The 24,733-nt window shown below is 39.6% G+C and overlaps 2 protein-coding genes across 4 annotated transcripts in view; one reads left to right on the top strand and one right to left on the bottom strand.

The window, feature by feature from the left end:
* LOC137269828 (monocarboxylate transporter 5-like) overlaps nucleotides 1-24,733 on the bottom strand; it is a 54,555-nt gene continuing 29,822 nt past the window's right edge. Inside the window, exons 1-6 of one of the 2 annotated variants that reach the window (XM_067803663.1) lie at nucleotides 23,900-23,954; nucleotides 8,913-9,044; nucleotides 5,426-5,569; nucleotides 3,777-3,923; nucleotides 2,160-3,518; nucleotides 1-1,526 (exon numbers count right to left, since the gene is read on the bottom strand). In XM_067803663.1, coding sequence (XP_067659764.1) covers nucleotides 1,360-1,526; nucleotides 2,160-3,518; nucleotides 3,777-3,923; nucleotides 5,426-5,569; nucleotides 8,913-9,044; nucleotides 23,900-23,906 — 1,956 coding nt within the window. In that variant the 5' untranslated portion in view covers nucleotides 23,907-23,954 and the 3' untranslated portion in view covers nucleotides 1-1,359. Of the gene's footprint in view, nucleotides 1,527-2,159; nucleotides 3,519-3,776; nucleotides 3,924-5,425; nucleotides 5,570-8,912; nucleotides 9,045-23,899; nucleotides 23,955-24,733 lie in introns of those variants that run through there. The other variant, XM_067803664.1, reaches the window with a different exon arrangement.
* The window catches only part of LOC137269834 (monocarboxylate transporter 5-like), a 33,299-nt gene continuing 19,702 nt past the window's right edge, over nucleotides 11,137-24,733 (top strand). The window contains exon 1 of one of the 2 annotated variants that reach the window (XM_067803672.1): nucleotides 11,137-11,475. The gene's annotated coding sequence lies outside the window, so the exon portion shown is untranslated. Of the gene's footprint in view, nucleotides 11,476-24,085; nucleotides 24,503-24,733 lie in introns of those variants that run through there. The other variant, XM_067803673.1, reaches the window with a different exon arrangement.

Raw genomic sequence — 24,733 nt, 5'->3', positions numbered from 1 at the left:
GCTGTTTCTGGAGTATTTATTTGTATTATTTTTGCGTCTATCCCTTGTGGACATATATAATATATACATAATATATAACTGTATTACACTGAATTGGTGGTATCAAACGAATGAGCTGCATGCACAACAAAACATTGATAGGAATGAGAAGGAATTGATGATATCCATGCATGCCACATAGTTGAATGAAACTATTCAGATTAGCTGTTGAAATATTGCTACAAAACCCACACACTTAACAGTAATGTATTGGGAGGGGACAATACGTCGACCGCTATGAAGCAAAGTCTGAAAACAATAACTGGTACTCCCAGGGCTTACTGGGCATTATCCCCAGACACCAACCCCCTACCTCCTACCAAAAAATAATAATAATAAAAAAAAAAAAAAAAAGAAAACTCAAAATGCAAAAAAAAGCGCATCTCTCTCTACCTCTAGAAAAACAAACAAACAAACAAACAAACAAAACACAAAAACAAAAATAAAAAACCCACCGAAAATAACCTGGTACAAAGTGATTTTAATCCCTGATGCTGTGAAGTCGCAAGTCGGAAAATGTTTGATGTATGGTTTTCTCTTTAAACGTTTGATTTGCCATGTATAAAACAAATATCGTCGGTTGCTGATGAATACATTAAAGGAATCAAATCACATAAAAATATCTTGATATCTTGGCTGAGCTTCTGGTTAGGATGAGAAACAAAGTCTGTGTATTGCATCTTGACGTAAATGCTACATGAGGTTACAATAGTCATACAAAAGAGGAAGATTCATGAAAACGAAGGCATCGGAAGTCGTAATGGAAGATGAATATTCTATTGTATGGTCTAAGATAATGGCGATAAATCAACATCATTTGAATGTCAACATCAGACCTCACCAACACAACTTACTCATGTGAATAACATACAACACCACATTTGCAGTCATTCATACGGCATCGTCCCGTAAAGATCCGGGGAACATTTGGTCTTCAATAACCCATGCTTGCTGCGGAGGGCGACTGGAGGGTTCGGGTGGTCAGACTCGAGGACTTGCTTTAAACATTTCATCATATACTAATTGCGTAGATCGATGTATAGACTGTCGATCACGATCACTTGATTGTTTGGTCCAGACTTGATTGTTTACAGATCGTCGCCATGAATCTGAAATATTACTCAGTGCAACGTTAAACTTCCATTCATCCATCCATCACTCAATCACTCACTCACTCAGTCAATCAGCATCATTAATATACATAAACAACTAGATGCATTCATGAGACCGTCGTAGCAGTCAATCACTCACTCACTCAGTCAATCAGCATCATTAATATACATAAACAACTAGATGTATTCATGAGACCGTCGTAGCAGGTTAACTGTTCAATGCTTTGACCTCTTCCTCACTGGCTGTGGTTTTCCTGGAAGAGTCCCATCTTTTAGCAAGAGGCTCGAGGAGGAGAAAGACAGACGATATTATGGCGCAAGCACCGAGTAGATGAGACGATGCATGGTATGTTCCCGTGATGTCTCTTAAAGCTCCTGCAAGTAAATACAACGATGGGTGATAAAGATAGCACCATACTCCTGGTAATAAATATAGAAATTTATGACACACTTTAAATCCACACCCCTGAAGGGTAACCTTGGTAATGGGTCATTTGTGAGACGTCCTACAGCAAACTTTTCCTCATGCTCCCAACCCTGTTATCATTTTGTCACCAAAGAATTGCCATGAAAGTGCATAACCACCGATTGTTGTGTTGCTTAATTAGATACTTCAACATGATGAGGCCCTCGGTATCCCGGGGCAAGAATGCCCAAGCCGGTGATATCAAATCCTTCCATAGATTTTTTAATAGCAAATTCAGATATTTATCTATCGCTACAGATTGTCGCATGAGCCTTTCTGAATCAGCTTTAAACATAGTCAGATCATTATGAAACATGTCCGTACTCCACCACTGCCCGTGTTCTTATTTCAAATGTCACTCTTCCTAATATGAAAGGGGCAAAATACATAATTTTTTTGAACCTCAGAAAAAAAATAGGAAAAAAAAACAAAAACAAACCGAAAACAGGGACAATAACTGAACATGCATTTAAGGTTTGACCTAAAAGTTGCAATATCAGCAACAACCTTTGCTACCACAAGTCTAAAATGAAAATACGTACCTAGCACAGGGTGTATTGCAGCAAGAGACACACCCGTGAAGATTTGTACAAATCCAAGGGCTTTAGGAAAGGTCTCCAAGCCAAGAAGGTCAACCATCACCACAGGATTCATTGAAGGAAAGCCACCCGAGAACATTCCAAACAGCACAGCGTACATGATAAGAAGGTTGAAGGAGGTATAATATTCTGTTAACTGGTATAACACACCTGTAGCAGTCATGAATATGGTTAGTAAGTGCTGAGCCCTGATCTTTCCAGATTCAACTATAATTCCTGATAAAAATCGGCTGAAACAGTCGACTCCAGCATATATTGTAATCAGCAACGCCGATTCGACATTAGTAAAGCCAGCTTCCTCTACTGCAGCTGGGAGGTAAGCGGCATAGAGTGAAACTGCACAGACACCGAAAAAGTTGAAAAATGCAATCAGATAAAAGGTAGCTCGTTTCAAAACAGAGAAATCTAGAGATTTTTTAACCTTTGTAAAACATGACACATTTCCATCACATTGTTTAACATTTTCAGAACAGGCAATGATGTTATTTAGGCTTAGGGTTGAGATCATATTAATGTCAGCATTGCTGGCATACTTAAGGTAACTGGACTGTGACAGTGTGTCAATGAAACTTCCGAAGTTGTTGGCATGTCCTTTGTCTGTTTGGCGAAGGCGGTTTGGAGTCAGTGGGTTCTCATTATCCCCAGGAGAACTGCTCTCGTCAGAAATGTTTGTTTCACTCTGAGAAATTTGGACGCAATCGGCGGCCCCATTGACAGGAAGATGTTCAGTTGGAACACGAAAAGAATGCTTGAAACGTTTATGAATCTGAATAGTTGGGTCAGATTCTGTTCGGATACGGAATGGTTCTTGTTTCTGCATGAGCATTTTCGCAACAGATGCGTTCACATTGGAACGACTGTTCACAGCGGCAGTTTCAGCGTGGCCATTTCGTTTACCATTTCCAATATGGTCGATGCGTGACAGGGTGATTGGTGTAGGAGGAAGGGAAACATTGTCATTAATAGACTCTATAGACACGATTTCAAAATCACCTTTAATCTGTTCCTTAAACTTCTCCAATGCAGCGATTCCGTTAATTTCGTGAGGTTCGTTACTCTCCCTACATGGAGCTGGTCTGTATAGAAGAACAAAGATCAGAATTTCCATAAGTAGACCTCCACATATCAAAAGCGTGCCTCTTAGTCCGTACTCGTGCAACAGAACTCTTACAAGTTGTGGAATGATCATTCCCCCAAGACTAACTCCACAACTGCTCAATGCCTGAGCAAGGGCTCGCCTCTTCTCGAAATACAACCCAATGATGACTAGTCCAGGTCCATAGAGCAAAGCGGAACCCATTCCTGAAAGAGCCAAGTCATTGGTTAACAGACATGTCAAAAGATATCCGTTAATTAAGATGAAAAGATATGCTACTGAACAAAACATGAGAGTAATTTACGAAAGACTCATCTGACCTTTTCTTGAAACTATCTCGTCATCTTCGTTGTAGTTCTCGGACGAATTGTTAATGCTTATCTCTTTACATTGCAGTATATTTTGTTCAGTGGGATATTTCAATATGTTGTATGAGGAAGTCCGGATTGCTTGCATGAGCTCACCTGACAGGATACTCTGAGTGAAGATGAGGAACTCAATGTTCATGGCGAAGAAGCTGAGGATGCCACCGAGAGACATTAATATTCCACCAATCAAGCATGTTGCACGGACGCTGAACCTGTCCAGAACAATGCTGAGCCCGAACAAGGCTGAAATGATTTTTCAAAGTGCATGTTTACATATATGTCAACTGCATTGGGAATGTATCACAAATTAAGAACATTCAAGACCTAAATAATACGGTGTTGAAGTTTTATCAGTTTTATGAACGAGTAACAGTTTAAGGCCACGTCGGATTTAATCAGGGAAACAACAAACCAACAAGCCAAGGAACTGCAACTGATCATTAACTTTGCCGAACGCATGTGCAAAGCGTTCATGTTCCGTAAACATTTTAAATAAGATTAATAACGCATTATTGGACATGTTCATTTTAACAAGCATGGTGCGTGACCTAGTCGTCACTCAACAGGCCCAGGTTCAGTTACTCACATGGGTGCTGGGTGTTTTTCTCATTTCTGGTGCCCCACGCATTGATATTGTTCAAATGGTGCTAAAAACGGCGTTAAACTATACTCGCTTACTCATGTCACATGTAATCAACAAAAACATGCTATGTATATCTTGCTGAAAGCAGTCTTCCATTTACTCACGTTGTTAATTATTTATTGAAGGGTAGTATCGTTTCATTATGCATAGTGCAGTGACGCAGATACTGTTTTGTAGATAATGTATTGGCCTACATATGTGTTTTTCGTAGCCACCAAAATCTGAACATGGGTCGGTCCACACACACACACACACACACACACACACACACACACACACACACACACACACACACACACACACACACACACACACACACACACACACACACACACACACACACACACACACACACACACACACACACACACACACACACACACACACACACACACACGCGCGCTGGAAAAAGAAAAAAAATCAAAGACAACTTAATAACGACAAAAATGTATTTGAATAACGTTCATGATTCTCATTTAAAGTTTTTCTTATTGCAATTTCTAGCATTTGGTTCAAGCGGAATTCTATCCATCTCAAGCAAACAAAATGTTATTCCATTTGTTGTTTCATAAAGTTTGTGACGCATTTATTGCAGATTTTGCGTTTTTAAGGAGCGTCAAGATAAAACCTCAGACGAAACACAACAGAACCATTTTGCTTAAGGTTGACTGTTATGTCTACACATAAAGCATAAAAAACACTGCATTTGTGTCATATTTCCTAGGTGAAGCAAACTACATTTGGGTCGCTCCCCCAAAGGTCCGACCCGGCGGTGTTGAAATGAAAAAAAGAATTGTTGGCCAAAAAATTAGAAGGGTCGGTCGGACGATGGGAAACAAAGAAAATAGAAATGCTGCCCCATGGGGGAAATAAAGTAATTCACGGATTCAGTCATACATTCATTACCAGAAATCAAAATTTCGAGAACTATAGCATTACATAATCCGCGCGCTTGGTCGAATAACTTTATTTTTTCACATTTTAAGACTGTGAAGTAAATGACATTGATTATTGAACATATGCACCTCCAGATGCTGATCGGACTTTGAATTTATTTTTTTTTTCTTCAATTCAGACACTCCCTGCTGTAATTCGGACATACCTGTTAGACTATAAGACGCAGAGTAGATCCCCATGATTAGTGACGTCACGGACGTTGAAGCTTTAAATTCCTTCAGGAATTCGACGAAAAGGATGCCAAACGACCGGTACATGCCAACTTGGATCAGGTTGATGCAGAATGTAGCTGTTTAAGTATAGGAAACAGTGGTGGTGACGTCAGCACGTGCATCAGTTACAACACCCTGACACACAGTCACACAGATTGCATGCCCAACATTTAGAAATTCATAAAGGATCTTATGCCTGTGTAGCTGCAGAAACGTGCTGAAATCGGCTCCGCTTAGAGATGCAACGTAGAGATTGCCAATATCTGCCTCACACGTGGACATTCACACACATCTTGTTGAAGGTGAGCTTACGTTATCAAATATGTACATTTCATCGACATAATCTTGGTCTTGTGAGAAAAGCTGCCAAGGTTTCGAAGGCGCCGTAATTCTTGGTGAACAGAAGTTCGTGTACATGAACACTCAGATTTTCAGTTGTCATTATCCTAGGGAACAATCATTGACTTTATTGTATTAATGTTTACAAACCATTTCCACTTGTTTGTGTCTAGGAGAACAATCACAGACTTGGGATGAAGGATATTAATGTTTATAAATCATTTCCAATTGTTAGAATCCATGAGAAGAATCACTGACTTTGGACGAAATATAGTGATGTTAACAAACCGTTTTCAGTTGTAATTGTCCGAGGGAACAATCATTGACTTGCGACAGCATATATTAATTAGTGTTTTAAAATTAATTTCAGTTTTCATTGTCCGAGAGAACAAAAGTTGACTTGAGAGAAATCATTGTCTTGGGACGGTATATTGCACGATCCATTTTTATTTGTCACCGTCCGAGAGATCAATCACTGACTTGTATGTACATTACTTAGCGTTGTTCAGGTACCTCTGGTTTGACTCTGCAGTATGTTCTCTACTGCAACATTTAAAAGTTGTTAGATTTAAGACATCATTAGATCCACTATGGTAACTATATGCCGTGCAATACTCGAACCTGTTCTCTAAAACCTAGCTGTATTTAACCGTCTATATGAGGAAGAACAAGCAGAATGCTCGTTGGTTTTCATGCCCAAGGATTGTGTTCTCTTTTTACCCAACCAGGTAATTGATGCAGCCAAAAGAATATATTTTACGACTGCTTCGTTTATTATCGCTAGCATGGATGCCAACATCGATGTGCAACTTTGTCATAAATTGTAAACATACAGTCTCCGATGTTTCCTTCGAATAGTTTTGAATTACGGAATAGTTGGTTGGTGGATTGTTTCACGCCGCACCCAACAATATTCCTGCTACATGACGGCGATCTGTTAAAAAATCGAAGCTGGACCAGAAAATGCAGTGATCAACATCATGCTTTGACGAATCCCCAAATAAAGGCCAAAACAACACTTAAGTGAAATAACAAGAAGAAAGTGTATTTGGAACATGGATACATTTTCTGTGCACACCAAGACCAGTTTCCATGTATGGCCGTCGAATGAGTCGTATATACATTTAATTGATGCAATTGAACCTATCCTTTCACTTTATCCATAGACACATAGGACTCTCGCGGTGTAAGGACATTCTGGTTTACAGTAATAGGTCATAGTAAAGACATTTTCTCAACTTGCAATACCCCCAATCTCAGCGTTGTGGTGAGTATGATACAATTCTGAGATGTCACATTATCTGCATCACGTGAAACACCCATGGTGCATTGCACAATGACGTTTCCACCGAATGTGGACGTGTAGAGGACCATAACGACAGACCATAAAGGAAAATTGGTGACCATTTAATTTTGAAAGGCCACCACCTACCTTTTCTTTCTCAAAACAACAAACCAATTTCACTTTAGACGTCGAAATCAATACAGACAGGAGAATTATGAATAACCCTACATACATCCTCATCCTTATGTATCGGCCATAAGACAAGTCGTTGACTGAAAACACTCATGAAAACTGTTCAAGGACAGAATATCATACAAATATATATTTCCCTCTAATTAGCAGTTTCCCACGTGTGTACATCTAAATTATGCAGCACATAAACCTTGTTGGTGCAGATGTATTACATGCAATGAATGTGCTTATTAATGTCTGTGTGTTGAAGAATAAGCATTGTTTAATCGGGCGAGGATGTCGGTAACTCAAATAGTATACTGATATCCTGGCGCGATATTAAAAACGCACGTTATTATGTAATGTAGGTCTATGATAGAAATAAATACAACCGCGTTTTGATCATCTACGACTAGTAAATATGTACATAAAAGGACATTTTTATAAATACAGGAAAGAAATGAAAATAGAAACATCAAACATTTATTTGTGTTTCCCGACCTGTATAAAAGACAGATGAGAAAAGGGTAGACAAAACCGCAGCAATGTTTTGAGAAGGGGACTGCGAAGTGCAAATGAGCAAGAATTTGAAACGAAACAAGTCCAGTCGCAGTTATAGACAGTAACTGCATCCTTAGACGATAAATAAAAACTACTATCTTCTGAGCTGCTTTGGAATATACAACGTTTGAAACTAAAAGAAAATTCAATTCAAAGTACATAGCAAACCAAGAAAAAGAGCTCGGGAATATTTGTATGATATTCTTTCCTTGAACAGTTTTCATGAGTGTTTTCAGTCAACGACTTGTCTTATGGCCGATACATAAGGATGAGGATGTATGTAGGGTTATTCATAATTCTCCTGTCTGTATTGATTTCGACGTCTAAAGTGAAATTGGTTTGTTGTTTTGAGAAAGAAAAGGTAGGTGGTGGCCTTTCAAAATTAAATGGTCACCAATTTTCCTTTATGGTCTGTCGTTTTTTTCCCTAAAACGTGAGTGTTCAGCTGTCGCCACTTTGTAAACGTCTTACATGCTGTTCAGCTATCGTGGGCAAATTCCTTAGGGCATTGCTCATCAAAAGAACAGGAACAGAACTCGAACTATTGTTCGATACATATGGGAAGTCTCTACGTTAGAAAAAACCCCAAATCATTTGAAATGTCGACCCATTTTCAGCCATCTCAGTTCAGCCATGTATTTTCCTGAAAACTCATTTCCTCGACCGTTTATGTCATTTGGCAAAGCTATATTTGACTTGTTGGAAGTTACGGACACAAAGATGAAGACTTTACTATCAACAGGACGAAAGCTTGTACTCGTAACCTGTTTTGAGTACTATCATATAACCAACGACCACTTGCAACGTGCTGACGCCATCTTGCGCAAATGATGCAATGGCGATAGCCTCAGGCTGCAATTAGAGTGACCTCCCTTTTCGCAACAGTAACTACCCGAGATGCTGTTTCGAAAAACTGAGGTTTTCGAACAGCTTCAGTATATCGTATTACAAGGTTAAAATAATGATGCCAAAAATGATAGGATCTTTTCTGTGGGTGTGTTTGGGAACAACGGAGCCCGTTGAGGTTGTATCTTATGTAATGTATTCAGCACCAACGTTCGTACCTCCAACAATGACCCATGCCCAGCCACGATCTATGGGTAGCTTGTTCTTTATCTTCTTATCCACATCGTGGACTTCTATGGATGCTACTCCGTTCTGTTCTCGAATCTTCGCCATTGTCCTGCTGAGACGGACTGGAAGACAAGCAGACGACATGATATACTGAGTCTCAATAAAAACTTCACAATTTATTTTTAAAAAGACCCCAAACACATCGATATAGTGGACAGGTTTGGGTAAGATAATATTTATCCCCTGCATTCAAGTCAATCTAAAATTCGGGCACCCCACGACAGAGCTGCTACTGATGACTTGATCTTATCATTGCTCGTACGTTCGATTGCACATGTTCACATCAACTGTACAAAGTGAAAAAAAAACACTATTCAGAACTGCCAATTCCTACACCGCGATTCTCAAATCTGAAGCGTGGACGTGCCGTTGGCATGGTGAAAGCGGGAATGTCTGTAAGTGACGTTGCAAGGACAATAGGGTGCAGCAGCCGGATTGTTTCTGATGTTCAGACTGGTCTGCAACAAACTGACACCACTGCTGATCACCCTAGGCAAGGTCGACCACGTGTGACGTCACAGGCAGGGGAACCATCAAATTGTGTTTTTTCACCCCTGTAACCACTTTTGACGGCTACAGGAACCAGAAATGAGCTGTTTAGCGGTCGATTGTCGGCACAAACCTGCTGCAGTCTGCTCACCTTCGGGTTCGTCGAGCATATCGCCCAACCTTTTTGACCTCCGTTTATTAATAAATTCTGTAACCATGTGCAACCGATTTTTGTCATTTTGATTATTCTCTGTTCACCGTATCGATCTTTAATTATAAGGGATAACCCCTATTCCTCATTCTTGTGTACTTTCCTTTATTTATCATTTTCTGTATGATTGTAAAGCTTCTACTTTGCCCCGTATAAATTTTGAGAGCCAGCTCATCTTCATCAATGAATGAAGTCACTATGATGTTTCCTTTTCGTTTTGGTCATAACGTCGTAGAATAAGTAAGTGAGTGACTTAGCAGCCGCGCAAAGGGGACTGGGAACCAGTTTAGTACCGGAAGTAGAGTCTCGCAAGACTTACTGGACGTGCATACAGATTATACTGCACCCAATCAGAACCACTATTTCAACAAGCAGTGTTGTAGTCTTCAGCGCAGACCGGTGAATTTTTTTTGAGAGTCAGTGCCTCCTACATAGGACTTAGTATCTCCTACATAGGAAATAATATCGCCTACGTAGGAGATAATGAGACTAAAAGTAATTCACCGTGGCCATAATACGTTTCCGTATAGTAAATGACCATGTGACCATATTTTTCAATATTGTAGTTTCCTATTTTAAACATGTACATGTAATAGCTATGGGGGAAATAGTATTTGAAATAATATGACGTAGCGTTACCAAAGAGACAACAGGAAAATAAGCTATTTTATTGTGTAGAAATATATGGTGATGTTATGAAACAGTTTCGAACAAATCACAGTCGGAGCAGAAAAAAAATATTTCCAGCGTTTTGCAAACATATATTAACAATTGTTAATGGTGACGAAAAGAGCATGATCACTACCTGCATCATCATCATCATCATCATCATCATCATCATCATCATCATCATCATCATCGTCGTCGTCGTCGTCGTCGCCATCATTACTTGTTGAGTAATAACATTAAGTGAGCATCGCTTTAGGCCACTTTTGTCAATATTTCAGATATATTACTACAGTGGACACCTGGAATAGGCTCCAAGTCCTGTGGCCAGGTGGAGATTCGAACCCATTTCTTCAGCATAAGTGGCGGACACTTTAACAATTAAGCTAGTTCACCGCTTCGCTGACGGGAATTCACACAGTGCAAGATAGGCAGGTGAATCTAAATGTGTGTAAATCCATAGCTGTGCTAAGAACCGGGACGCGATCATTTGTATGTAAGTGGGCAGCAGGGTGGCCTAGCGGTTAAGTCAACTGCTGGTCACGCTGCCCCGTGTTCGACTCCCCAAATGAATGAAGCAAATTTCTGATGTACCTACCCCGCTGAGATGTTTCTCGGATATTGCTAAAAGTGGCACAGGACCTCACTCACAAACTGGTGTAAGCAAATATCAGACAAAATTACAAATTATCAATTTATTAGATTTTGATGTTAGTACACCTGTATCCTCTGAATACTGAATTCACTGAATCATCTCCGAAGCGTGCCTCATATTGTAAGACAATATCAACTGCTGTCCACATTGTTCAAATAAACATCTTTCGCAATCCTTTGGGAAAAAGTGGATAGAGGTGGAGGTCGGATTTCCTCTAAAGGTGACACAGCGACGCTAGCTGTGCTTTTCAAGCCACCATCCCTTAAACATCCATATTGACACAGTCTGGAGGGACATGACATTTTCAGCAAATATTTACCGTGGAGTCGGATGATACCCGTGACCTACATTGAGCGATTAGAAAATGGCCTACCTGAAAAGGGGACTTTGAAACACTACCAACTAATCTCATCACAAAATGTAGGATTATGAGTGTTGAAGTCAGAGAAGGTCATTTAGTATCCGAACGAAGGTAGGACCGTTATAACATTGTTCATAATGATTCATAATTAAATATTATAATATCTTCAGGAAAAAATATATATCTGCGTTTCAAATGCTTCACGCACAAAAATAACGCATTCTTTATCAAAGTGCAGTTTCAAATCTATTTTAATTGATGTAAACTATTCTTTTTAAATTCAAACTAATGTGAATGTTTGCAGTATGCACCGATGTTTATGACATATGTTCATCCGACTTGCTATGTTGTCTAATTCTCTGCGTAGTTGTTCGGCTACACTGCATAATAGATAAAATTTGATCTCGCTTCATCAAGTCCACAAACCACGCAAGAATGGAAGTGCAGGTCTGAAATACATGTATATTCTTAACATCGATTAGATCAAGTGGCGTGTCCATGATTGTTATCTAGGAACATTTGTTCACTACGGAGAATGAGGGGAGCGGGGTAAAACAGAGCAGCGGCTGTATGCTCGTGCTGGATATCATGCACGCTGATATGCTGGGCTGCATCTTCAGTAGCCACGAACGTAAAGTGAGCTGAAACAAAACTCCCCCTCACCTTCTCCTCAAAGCACACATTCGCGTACGCGCACGAGCACGCAAACAGGGACCGTTTCACAAACCTTTCGTGGGGCTAGGATTGCTGTAGCTCCCATTCTGTAACACAGACTTACTACAGTCCTAGCGGTACGATAGCTTTGTGTAAGGGACCGTGAATCACACATATCAAAATATTAAATTGTTAATAACCTATTTCACTCAACGTGTGCTGTTGTTCGGAATACAAGGTGTGAAAACAGTCAGTCGGTTTTCTTATAATCATAACCTGCATGATTCTGAGTGAACTTATAATAACACAGGTAATATCATATTGCTGCCATAATAATAAAAAAAATCAAGTAACCACATGAATATGCTAATATTGATGCAGATACATCTATTTACCTGCGATAAACACCACCCGTCTGTGACCAACGTCGAGTCTGTGCAGATGGGATGACGAGCACGGTTATTATTCATCGAATTTGAACTCTTTGCCTGTGTCAATGGCATCTCTATGACAATGCTGGATTCAAGTTACACGACTAATATTTAGGCTCGCGGACAACGACCTTTGTTAAATTTGCGGTCCGGTTCTCTGGTTTCTAAACATGATATTCTTTGAAGTTTCATTAATTTGTGAAACAATATTTGCTCAAATGCTCATGCGATTAAGTCTTTAAGATGAAGTCGTTGTAAGTCTTTAAGATGAATAGCATCACTGATTGAAACAGTTCTCGCGCGTGTGTTTAGTCACGAAGAGCTGGTCATACTGGAAGGAATCGCCCAGTTTTGAAACAAAATACGTAACGCATAACCTGCGAGTCAAATGTTTCGCTTTCGAGTGTCTCTGTATTTTAGGTGTAATATTTACCAAATGTCGTATAACTGAGCACTGATGGAAACAGCTTTCGCTCCTTTGCGTTTACTCATGACGAGGTGACCATATTGGAAGAATAACCCAGCTTTGAAAAGACACCTTAAACACACAAACCGCGAGTCAACGGTTTCGCTTGGAAGAGTCTCTGTATTTTAGTCGCAGCCCACTTAGGGTAACACAAGGATGCACCTAATTATATCATCATATTAACTACTAGTGTACGGAGGGCTTGTTCGAACACGCTGGTTTCATCCAGATCACTTGGTGTATATAATGAAATACGTTTATGACTATCACATGTATAGTGAACTGATGGATGTAACGAGCATATGTTTTGTTATTACCTGTATATTTGAGTGGAAATGCATATAACGAGATGCGGTGATAATTAACTGAAATCAGGGGACCATTTCAAACACTAAGCAGCTAGAAGTTAGGAACTGGTATGCTAAACAACACAGTTACATATTTGCTTCAATAATCTCAACGCTTGTGATTGTGTCAGTGATTATTGAAGGTGTAAGGTCAGTGGATGCCCTCTCTCTCTCTCTGTCTCTCTCTCTCTCTCTCTGTCTCTCTCTTTCTCTCTCTGTCTCTTTCTCTCGCACTTTCTCACATCACCCACACAAACACAAAAACGTGAGCCACACACGTGCATGCACGCCGCTACTGAGGGACTTTTCATAATGTAGCGCGGTGAGGATTTTATGAGGGGTCACCCATTTTCCTGTGGGGAGGGAGGACGAGCTGTCAGTTAGTACTCATGTCCTACGGGTTCACTCATTTTGAACATTAGATATATAAAGATTACGCTCAACGCTGATGGGAGGGGCGGGGTAGGGGGTCATTGATTTCATGCATGACATGGTGCTGGAGGGCGCTCATTTTGTACATAAATGTTAAGGCGAGGTCATTCACATCGTACATGATTTTTCATAAAATTCAACATCACTCCCACCTGTTATAAATTATGAACGGCCCTTTTAATAAAGATAACACGCCATTTTCTCATCCCATCCAACGTTTTCGTAACAAACGATATCATTAATATTTTTTATATATTAAACGTTATAAATTATCTGCAAAGCTTGCTATCGGCATCTGAAAAACGACATGACCCTTACCTTTGCGCCACACCTCATACGATATGATGGAATCCAAACATTCAAACCAGTTCTATTCCGTTTGAACCAGTATATCCCTCGCCACCGTCTATGTTTCAATGTAAATACATGGTCTGTTATAGCACAAAGAACCAGATATAACTAGACGCTCTTATCACAAAGAGGGTTTCTCATTGCTCCCGCACACAGACCGTTACGTACACCTGTCACACAACCAGTCACATGTTATGCACGTGCATTGCTATTGGTGAATATGTCTGTGTGTGTCTTTGTTTGAGAGAGGCTGTATTATATATTTGTATCACATGTATCCACTGACGTTTTCTGGCTAAAACAGTATATATGTGTTATTTGTCTTTTTAAAAATGTATCTACTGAGAAGTATAAAGTGACAGATGGATTTAAACGGGTTTCTGACAGTGTTTCATACATTCATAATAGACTGATAAATGCAGCGTTAAATAATTGTTTTTCCATCACGGGCGATGCTTTAAATATCGCTTTGTAGTGGCCGAATTAAGTCAAAATAAGCTGAATATTTTGTCATTTTGCATGTATTCATTCATTTACAACTTTCAAAACATGAAGTCTGGGGGAAGCTTAACACCTCGGCCATGGGTGACGGAGTGAAAACATTGAAATTTCGAATTCTTTTTTCCATTTTCTCATCCCTAGAGTATAGTCTTTTGAACAACCCCATGTTTAATTTTGCCTTATCCCTTGTCAGAAAGTGGCCACATAGCGGAGAGTTCCGGGACTTTGGGTGTCCAGTATTGAATTGTGACGTGACATAAGAAATGCACCCAGCGTGACTGAACGTGATGAGTCTCGGACATATTCCTGAAACATCGGGAGTCCACATTGAAACCTGCGATCACACATGTTACCACATGGTCAGCACAGCAGAACATGACAATACAGGGATATTTATGTAATATCCAGCTAAATTAAATGTCAGTATTTATCCAATTAATTATTTCAAGGTTGCGTGTAAAATATGAAAAGCCCGGACAAATGTCCAAATACTCTCGACAGAACAATTTTGTTATACACAGATTAACTGAAAATAATTTCCGATATAGCAAATATACCGCAAGCTGCACTGAAACAAAACAACAAATTGCATATTCATTGTGATGGAAACAATTGCTTGGCAGTTTGCAATTTGCATATGTATTTTGCATTTCAGAGATTTTGTTTTTTCTAGTAACGGCAGTGGGCGGTTTCATGTTCCATTAAAGAGAGTATTATCTTGTTGCTTTGTCTCAGTACAACTTTAGCTGCATTCCGCATATCGGTGAAAGAGTGAGTTTATTTTTACACCACACTCAATTTTCAAACAATATGCTAACGGCCTGTAAATAATCTGGTCGAACAATTCAGTGATCAACAACATGAGCATCGACCTACGCAAATGGAATATGAAGACATGTGTCAGTCAAGTCAATGAGCCTGACCACCCGATCCCGTTATTCGCCTCTTACGGCAAGCTTTGGTTGCTGAAGATTATGTTAAAGGTCACATGCAACCAAAAATTCAAACATAATTAAAATACAATTATTCATGACATATAATATACATTGCTGCTTGTAAATATTTTTTAAAAACCCCAAAATTATAAGCGTACAATCGCGATTCAAAAGTGCAATATTTTGCACTTGGGCTCACTTCCTTCGAAACGAAGCCTTCAATAACCGAACCCAATCATAGCGGGTGGGGTGCACTCAAGTGTAACGACGGCTTCCAACTGGATGGTTCATTTGCTGATACGCTGAGGGCTCATTGTGTGTACAGAAAGATGATCTGTTTGGTGGGCAGTTTAGAAGTATGGCGAGTCACAAAAAAGTAAGATTCTTTATGGATAGCAACTTCTTTATTTTACTGGACGCTTCGTTCCTGTATGGATTCATATACCGTTGTCAAACAAATCATATGCACTAAAAGAAGTTGTTATCCATGAAGAATGTATATAGAGATGTCGGGTTTTGTAAATACATGTTCTCTGAATTTGTGTTCGATACAATCAAAATCATCTCAGTAGAGATGGTGAACTACTGCGCGGCTGGAAACTGTCATTCGTCCAAATGCAAAGCAAGACTTGAAACTGACAAGAGTTTGCACCTGCAGTTTCCGTCAGATAGAGTCATCCTGGAAAAATGGATGTAGTTTGTTTGCAACCCACAGACATAAAAACATGTCATGTGTACAAGTATCACACCTGTTTAATTACATAATGTGGCAGAGACAGGACTCGGGTGCATGAGTCATAAATCAATTTATTTTGTGTATGGCGTATAGCTTGGTAAGTTCAAATTACATGTGGTCAATGATTGAAGCTGCATACTATCGTTAGCAGGCAGGCAGACATATAGATGTCAATAAACCAGACATTGAGCTTGCTCTGTGACAGAGGCTGCTTACCACAATCAACAAGTTTTTTATTATGTAACGAGTAGATTATTTATTTGTTTGTGTACACAACCAAGATTAGACTACTGCTCACGACCTCATATTCCGGGCAGGCATACAGTTTCAAGCTCCGCGAACCTATTCAGCGCAGTACAGTTCTTGAAACCACTTTTTCCCCAGCGCTTTTAACTCCGATTTCCGACCTTTTTTCATCGCGTTTTTTTTCAACTCTATAGCTTGAATTGGCATTTTTGATGATTTGTTTCGGTAAGTGCATACCGAAATGTATCAGAATCTGCAAAGTATTTTACGTTGTATGTGACCTTTAACTCAGATCCCCACAGCTCGTATATCGGTAATTATTTTTAATTGTTATATGTGTAAGAGAAGTTATTTTGAGAGTATTTTATTACTGGAGATAAATTATGTTTTACCCTGCAACAACGAAGGGCATTCATCAAACCGACCGTGTAAATCTGAGCCTGCGTCGGTCTGAGTTCCCTGAGTCATACTGCTATTCTAATTACGCAAAAACTGCGGTCTCTGCTGTTTGAAAGGCCCCACACGTGTACACTCTGTGAAGTCCATTTCTACTGTGCCCCGCCGTGATAGTGTTGGAATATTGCCAAAAGCAGCGTAAAACGTCACTCTCACTCACTCACTCACTCACTCACTCCCTCACTGTATTAAAGAAAAGAAACACTCATGTTTAATGGAGGCTTGAACATGGAATAAAAATAGATGGAAATACGATGAAATCAAAAGAGTACTTCACTCCAGTAATTGTATAACCTGCGCAACCTCCCTTATGTTGTGATCCTCTCGGAGTCATGACCATCTCTTTCAAAGAGAGAGAGAAACTCCACTCCGTGCAACAATTACATGCACATAAATCGGTCTGTCCGTACAGCATCAGTAATAATTAAAACAGTTTCTAGCTTAACGAGTTGACTTTCTAAGAACAGTGCACGTGAACAGACCGACTTGAATTCCGTAGAAAATCCGTAGAATGTCAGTCGTTTGAAAGTATCTGTACACACAGTCAGCACAAGGCAACGTGTTAAGAGGCATATTACGAAATATGTAAAACATGGTAAATGTAATTACGGGATGGATGCTAATTTAGAAAACATTATACACAAAATCATTAGGTGAAATTTCTGTTGGCTTTGAAAACTGCATATCAAACCATTGATTCTGATTCGGTGCATGGACCGTCAAGACGACGATCGTAAAGTGGTTTGACTGCGGATCTAAGTGGCAAGCACTAAAACAGATACTGTATGATAGACAGACATATTTGCAAAATATATGTATTCAAAAAGACCTGTGAACGTGAAATTAATCATCTCTGTCCCCCATTACTGTTATGAAATGGGAAAGAGTTCCTGCAATATTTATCATATACTAAACAGCAAAAGAAACGCAAATGAAACCGCGTAATACTATTCGGTCATGTTTATGCCTTCTTTTTTAAAAAATGAAAAAAAACCAACAGTGTCACGTTTCGCTTTCGGCATACATTCGGCGCTTCTTATCGTTAACTACTTTACGCCATAGCTTTTACGTTAGTATGAGATTAAAGTACGCGTGATCACAACGTGACCTAAATGTCAACACTGGGACGCATTACTTCGGGCATGCATATCTCACCATCCCTTCCCACTGAATAATAGAGACCACTGACAAATTTGTGTCGACTTAAAACCCTCCTTCGCTATTTATGTCGTGCAAACACCATGATATATCACGTTTTACGTCATAGTACAGGTGAACTTTTTGAAGTTTCTGTATATAACTGAGCATCTGCAAATACGCACACAGGGTGCAGCAACTCGTCTTATTAAAGGTCACTATTGTCAGCGACATACAGTGAGGGCAAGTAAAGAATAACGACTCCGTTAAAATCCGGACATGAGCAGAAAGAATTAAATCTCGGACTTTTTTCCGGAGAAATAGTAAACTTTATCCGCACCATTCACAAAACGTGTTCACGTGGGTGATGTATACGACTTCACGAATTCCACGATACTAAGACAGTGGCATAAGCTTACTTTTTTGTAGAAATCTTCGAGAAGGAGAAATCCTCGACTACGCAAGGACAAAAATTGAAATATGATCAAGGAAACCTGAGACTAGAACGTCCATGATCCCCTCCTACATTAAGGAAAGTAGAACTGCGCTTAGTCTCTGAATACATATTTGCCTGTAACAAATAAACCTATTTAAATTTACAAGATCCAGGAATACCAAAGATTCAGAACCTGGGGAAATATAGGGGCTTATCTATTGCAGGGAAGGCTAGAAGGTAAGAGAAGTAACATGGTTCAGGGACTGTGAAACGGACTATGATTAAAGCTGTGTACATTCTGTGTTAAAACTTTGTTAGATAAATGCGCGCGCATCGGTATCATTATAAACTTTTATCTCCTCAAGATGTACAAGGAGAATGATTGTCTATCTAACGTCCATTTTGTGAAGTGAGGTGGTCTACAAATGCGTTTAGTTTATGTTGGGGGGTGCCTTAGTTAAAGCGTTCGCTAGTCACGTCGAAGATCCGAGTTCGATTCTCCTCATGTGCATATAGTGTGTGAAGTCCATTTGTGGTGTTCTCAGCTGTGATATTGTTGGAATATTGATAAAAAACGGCGCAAAATCCAACTCACCAAAGTCAAGCAGGATATCGAGATGATATAGTGAGGTATGTGTGGGTAAGCAATTTCTGGAACAAACAAACACTGGTGACAAAGAAACAGAACTCATAACCTAGCACAACTAACGGTACGCGGAGTGTGTACAGAAGAGTGTCATATTCAGCTGCAAACAATGCGACATTAAAACCAGTTCAATCTGTACTGAATAAACTTCACGATATCACATTACTAGACTGGCTTCATATTTCCTGACTGGGAGCAGGTCCCACATCGGCAGAACATAGTAATGGAATGTTTACGTAAGATGTTCCGTTTCTGTATCTAAGTGATTCACCCATGGTCCTTCGGTGGTGACAGACATCTATCTCAACGTCTCCTTGAAACACAAAGAGACTTTGTGAGCTGTTTTGTCAAATACCTACCTACATATAGATTCACATGCAAAAGATCGCACAATTTCATTTGCTGTAAGTTCAACTCTGGAGACCTGAAAATTAGACCCATAATAGTTCGTTCTTTTTCTAATATTCTTCTTGTTATGTTTAGAAGGGGAGTGCAACAAGCTGGTTTGCATGATGGAGACACTATGCCTTCAATAACCGTATCTTAATCGATATTTTATGGCGCAAACAGACGAGGAAGAATACATATCTCAACATGTATGCATGCGCAGAGGTAACAGTTCGAGAACTGAGTATCATGCATAACGCATAACTCTATAACTGTTCTCAAACCAATGCAGATGTCGTGATATTTGTATACCGTAAAACCTCAGACAACGTGAGAATAGTAATTGTTACATTTTTCATCGCCGTCAAATATAGATTACAAGTCTTTACTGATTACCCTTATCACCACTCCCAAGACTTAATTAGAAAACATGGATGCATATTTCGGATCATCCCAACCATCCTGTGGTGGTTACACAGCACCAGATGTTTCCCATAGACTTCGATAGTAACGTTACATTTTTAAAAAAAACCAAAATCATCCAGGTTATCAACAACCATTCCCTGCACACCATGTGCTGTTTAACTGGCCTTTAAACTATAAACAAGCAAAAATAAGCAAACAAACAGACAAACAAATGAATGAAAAAAAATGAATAAATAAATAAATCCGGGGAACTTTTAAGACATCAACCCAAGCTCCGCACCAAATGTCTCCAACTGGAAAATATCTCTACACACAGTAAGCATAAATCATGGTGATAAAAACGACAGCACTAGATACGTAAACTTGTAGTCTGATTTTATTACTGGAAGGGGATGCTTTTAAAAGTACATAAACATCTTACACTGTTTCACCCAATAACAGCTGTCACATGTCTCTGTCATTTCAGTTGTTACAGTTGTTACAGTACTCGACCAGGGAGCACGTGGTTTTGATTTAGTGTAGTGGAGTCTGAGGCCGAGATGAAATGTTCAGGTTCCAGTACATTAGATCAGAATCACATGCTCCCCGAGCGGGGACCCTATGGCCACAACTTAGTCACAACTCATTCGGACAGAGGCCTGTGGCAGCTGTGATTGGATTAAATAGTGTAGGATGTTTAATATGTGTTTTAAAACCTCATCCATCAGGTAATCAAAACTGACCACAATTTACGCTTATGTATGAACACATATTTTCAAGTAGGTGACATTTGGTGCGGAATGAAGGGTTCATGTTTTCCGTTTCCTGTGCTTGGATAAAATCGCCGAACAAGTTGGACAGAATTTGTGTTGTGTTGTAGTTTAAAGGCCAGACTGTACCCCTATGTACATGGAATGGCTGTTGATAGCCTGGACATATAATTTTTTTATATCTTTATAATCTTTTTATACCTTTTAAAAAAATATAGGGTTATTATAGAAGTATGTGTGAAAATATTTGGTGTCGTGTAACCTACAATTTGGTGGTCTGAAAGCGAGGCCGGACCAAGCCGGGCCAACGATGTTACTGGCCAGTTAGGCTGTTGTGGACAAGCATGTCTACAACTTAGTAACGCAACATAACCACGAGACGACAGTAAAGCATCCACAACGTGCAGCATCGGGGAAGCGGCCTATGAACGTGGCTGTGCAAGGCTGTGTGTAAAAGAGGAATCATGTAACGGAACAGGATTTTAAACGTACCAATTCTCAAATCCAATCTGAGCATCATATCACCAGCGTTTAAAACTCCCGCCTGTCTGGAACGGTAGGTTTTCATCTCGGACGGTAAAACTTCAAGAGTACCCTGCCTGGTAGTGTTTTGGTTTTTTTTACGCCTAACAACCCTGAAGGATGTCATTGTGTTTCAGCAGCAGGTAGTTCCTGATCATGTAGCTTAAATTAGACGTGTCGCTACAATACATGCAGTAAAGTATTAAAAAATCTGATTCCTTTGTTTTTCTTTATTGTTGAAAGCAGGACAGGCTGATAGGTTTTTAAAGTTACCCGTTCGGCTGTCTGGCTTGTGGTTTTGGGAGTTTTAAACACTGTTATCACTGTAGTTGTTACACAGGTACTTAAAAGCTGTCTGTTTCTAAGTTTCCTCATTCACCGAACGAGTAAACGTATATTCCGAAACGCCTTGTTCCTTGAAATGAAGGAGCTGGTATCCATAAACTCTTCCTTTTATGCGTAACAGTTCTAGGGTTTTACCCTTACTCATTTCCGTTTAAAAGGAAAGAGTTATTGAACCTGTTTCCAAGCAAACATCACTATGGAAGGTCACTGCTCGTGGTATGTAGAGTATGCCCACTGGTAAAAATCCCCCCCCCCCCCCCCACACACACACACACACAATATCTCCGTTACTGTTGTTCGGCCCGATCTGGCCCGTGCGGTTAAAACTAGCACAAACCTCTTTTTAAGTTTATATGCATCAATGCCCCCTCTATAGTCACTAAATCTGAGGTATTTAAAGCAAAAGGGTAAAACGAAGTGAAGCCCCTTTTTACATCCTCTCAAGATACTTTTCATCACAGTTCGATGATGAAGAAATGATGACGATGATGATGATGATGATGATGATGATAACGATGACGCTGATGACAGCGACAACGCCGATGATGGAACACAGAAGGGAGCCTAAAAAATTGTATGAATCTGTTTACGAAAGCACACAAGCTTTCATTTGTAATTGTATTAATATCAACAGTTCTGGAACAGATTTAGTCTCTGTTAAGACAGGCCGTCTCTTTTCCAGTGACATTGATGAACACGCGGTTCCTAAACAAACGTTGTCCGCTGTCCTTATTTAAATCGAGATCAGGAGACTTTATGAACACATGTATGTATTTTTTTAAAATATGCATTGTTTTTTATTTCACGTAACCTACTGTTACTTTTTTATCCATCAGTCCATTTTGCAAGACAGAGTATGTATGTCGTCTCTACAATGTTACTTTCAACATGAGCTGTTCTTGAGAACTCGTTGCTCCGTGAAGAAAAAACACAACGTTAAAGATTTACTGCATGCCGTTCCTTATTCCTATCACTAAGAGAAGGTCGACAACGAGACATACACAGGACTATCTTGTGTAGTGGCAACGACCGTTTCAAAGTCCATATGCCAACATTACTTAGGGTGCATAAGAACTAAAGGGAGGCAAATCTAGCCCTGTCGACTGAAGTCCCACATTAAAACTTTCCAGAATCTCTGAATCACGGTTACCTTCCAACTTTGCTTGATTTTTTTTCTGGACGTGCCACTTCCTAACCTGACCTCGACCTGTCCTATTTAGGCATTTCCTTCAAAGACCTGACGTTACATGACTGAAAAAGTTTCATAATACTACATATAGTATCCTGGACCTTTTGGGGATCAGCTGGGCCGGTGTCAGTCGGGAGAGCGTAAATTTGGTGGATCTAAACGCGTTAATCCCAAATGAGTTAATAATTTAGTTTTACTTGAAGCATTCTGTCACTCGGGGTTGGTTGACAAAACAAGACAGATTGACACAAGACAACATCGACTACCCGGCAGTGGTTCGATCCTCGGAGTGGGTCATACCGAAATATAATGATCATGCTGTTGATCATTGAATTTTCCGGCCCACACTCGCTCATTTACAGACCACCTCTACATAACCGGAGTAGTTTAGACTGGGACGGAAAGCTCAAGTCACACACTCACTCAAACATACCGAAAGACGTCAAAAGATACTTGCTTACGCACCCTGCCATAGATAATATGGATATACATAAAATGATTATATACAATTAGGATATACAATTATACAGTAGTGCGGATTCAGTATGAGACGTCACAGGTGTGTCCAATAACTGAGTTATTTGTATATCGGCAGGCTAGCACTATGAATCGACACATCCTCCATCTCATCTCGCAATCTCATCTACATTCAGACACCCGGTTATAAAAGATACAGCAATATAGGTTTCAAATGTCCTCGATGTTTCCATAACACTTTCATATTGCAATGTATACGTCATGCAAACATCCTCATGTGGGATTTTACCGTAAACCACGTTTGTAACGATTAGGCTTGTAACGAACTGACGGGTGTAACGATCTGAGTGTTTTACGTCGCTGTACACCTATGTACAAAGTTGACAACAAACTACAGATTTTAGCCCCTTTAAAGTTTCCATGGAGTTCCTTATAATCATAGTTATGAATGTACAGTGAATCTTAACACTGTCACTTTAACATCGGAGGGTAATAAATTAGCTGTCCTCGCCTGGAGCAGCTTATAAGGTCATATATAGCCATAAGTCATAAATGTGTAACGAGGGTGAGAGGAGCAGTACAAATGAATACTTATCCATTGTGACTAGAAGGAAACTATAAAACTATCTGAAAATACTAATCTGGATTGTGAAGTAATCATCTTACCAGACATATCCGAGTCTTACATCACGTTCAGGTCAGACAACGTATCATGTCCACGGATTTACATGACCTGCAGATAATGACCTGACATATTTTTAGTCGTGGCTAAACATAGTTTGCACTGACAATCTTCACGGTGTTTTATCTGCAGACTGGCTGATGTCAACCAACAGATGTCTATGCAATTTTGTCTTGTAATATTCTCCATAGAGGTCAGTGTTATATTGTACTTTATGCAAATGTGCTTCATACGGGAATCACGTGTCGGTGGGTTGTTTAATTACAGTAATTTATAACAGGAAGGGTCTTCCTTTTAATTTTGCAGTACAACACACGGTGTTTCAAGTGCGCAAATGGTTCGAAACCCACCATATGTTTGAACTGGAATGACTTGTTTGTTTGTGAGGAAAATGTAACCGAGACATGCTGCCACAAAGTTATGGCTTTATTATACAGTTAGCTGACGTTAATTGTCTGACTGAAAGCACCTGCCAGATGGATTGCGAAACACAGTTAGTTTTTTGTCATATACAAATCTACATAATAACATAGGGACTCACTGAAGGAAGAAAATAATGAGCATTGCGAAATGGTTCTACAGAGGAGGTAAGTGTTTGTTATCTGCTCTCGGTGTACATATTTAGACATTTGGTTTTCATTGGTGTGTGTTGTAGTTAAAGCTATTAAAATGCCTTGGGAACAACGATCGTTTATCACATGAAGTACTATAAGTACTTGCTACAGTAATACAAGATCAATTGTATTACTGTAGCATTACTACTTGAAATCACCTTGTACAAATGCTGAAATGTACATATTCACGTACGTGTGGTCTTC

Source organism: Haliotis asinina, unplaced genomic scaffold, assembly GCF_037392515.1.
Source record: "Haliotis asinina isolate JCU_RB_2024 unplaced genomic scaffold, JCU_Hal_asi_v2 scaffold_17, whole genome shotgun sequence".
NCBI lineage: Eukaryota > Metazoa > Mollusca > Gastropoda > Lepetellida > Haliotidae > Haliotis > Haliotis asinina.
This window is presented reverse-complemented; position numbering and strand designations above follow the sequence as displayed.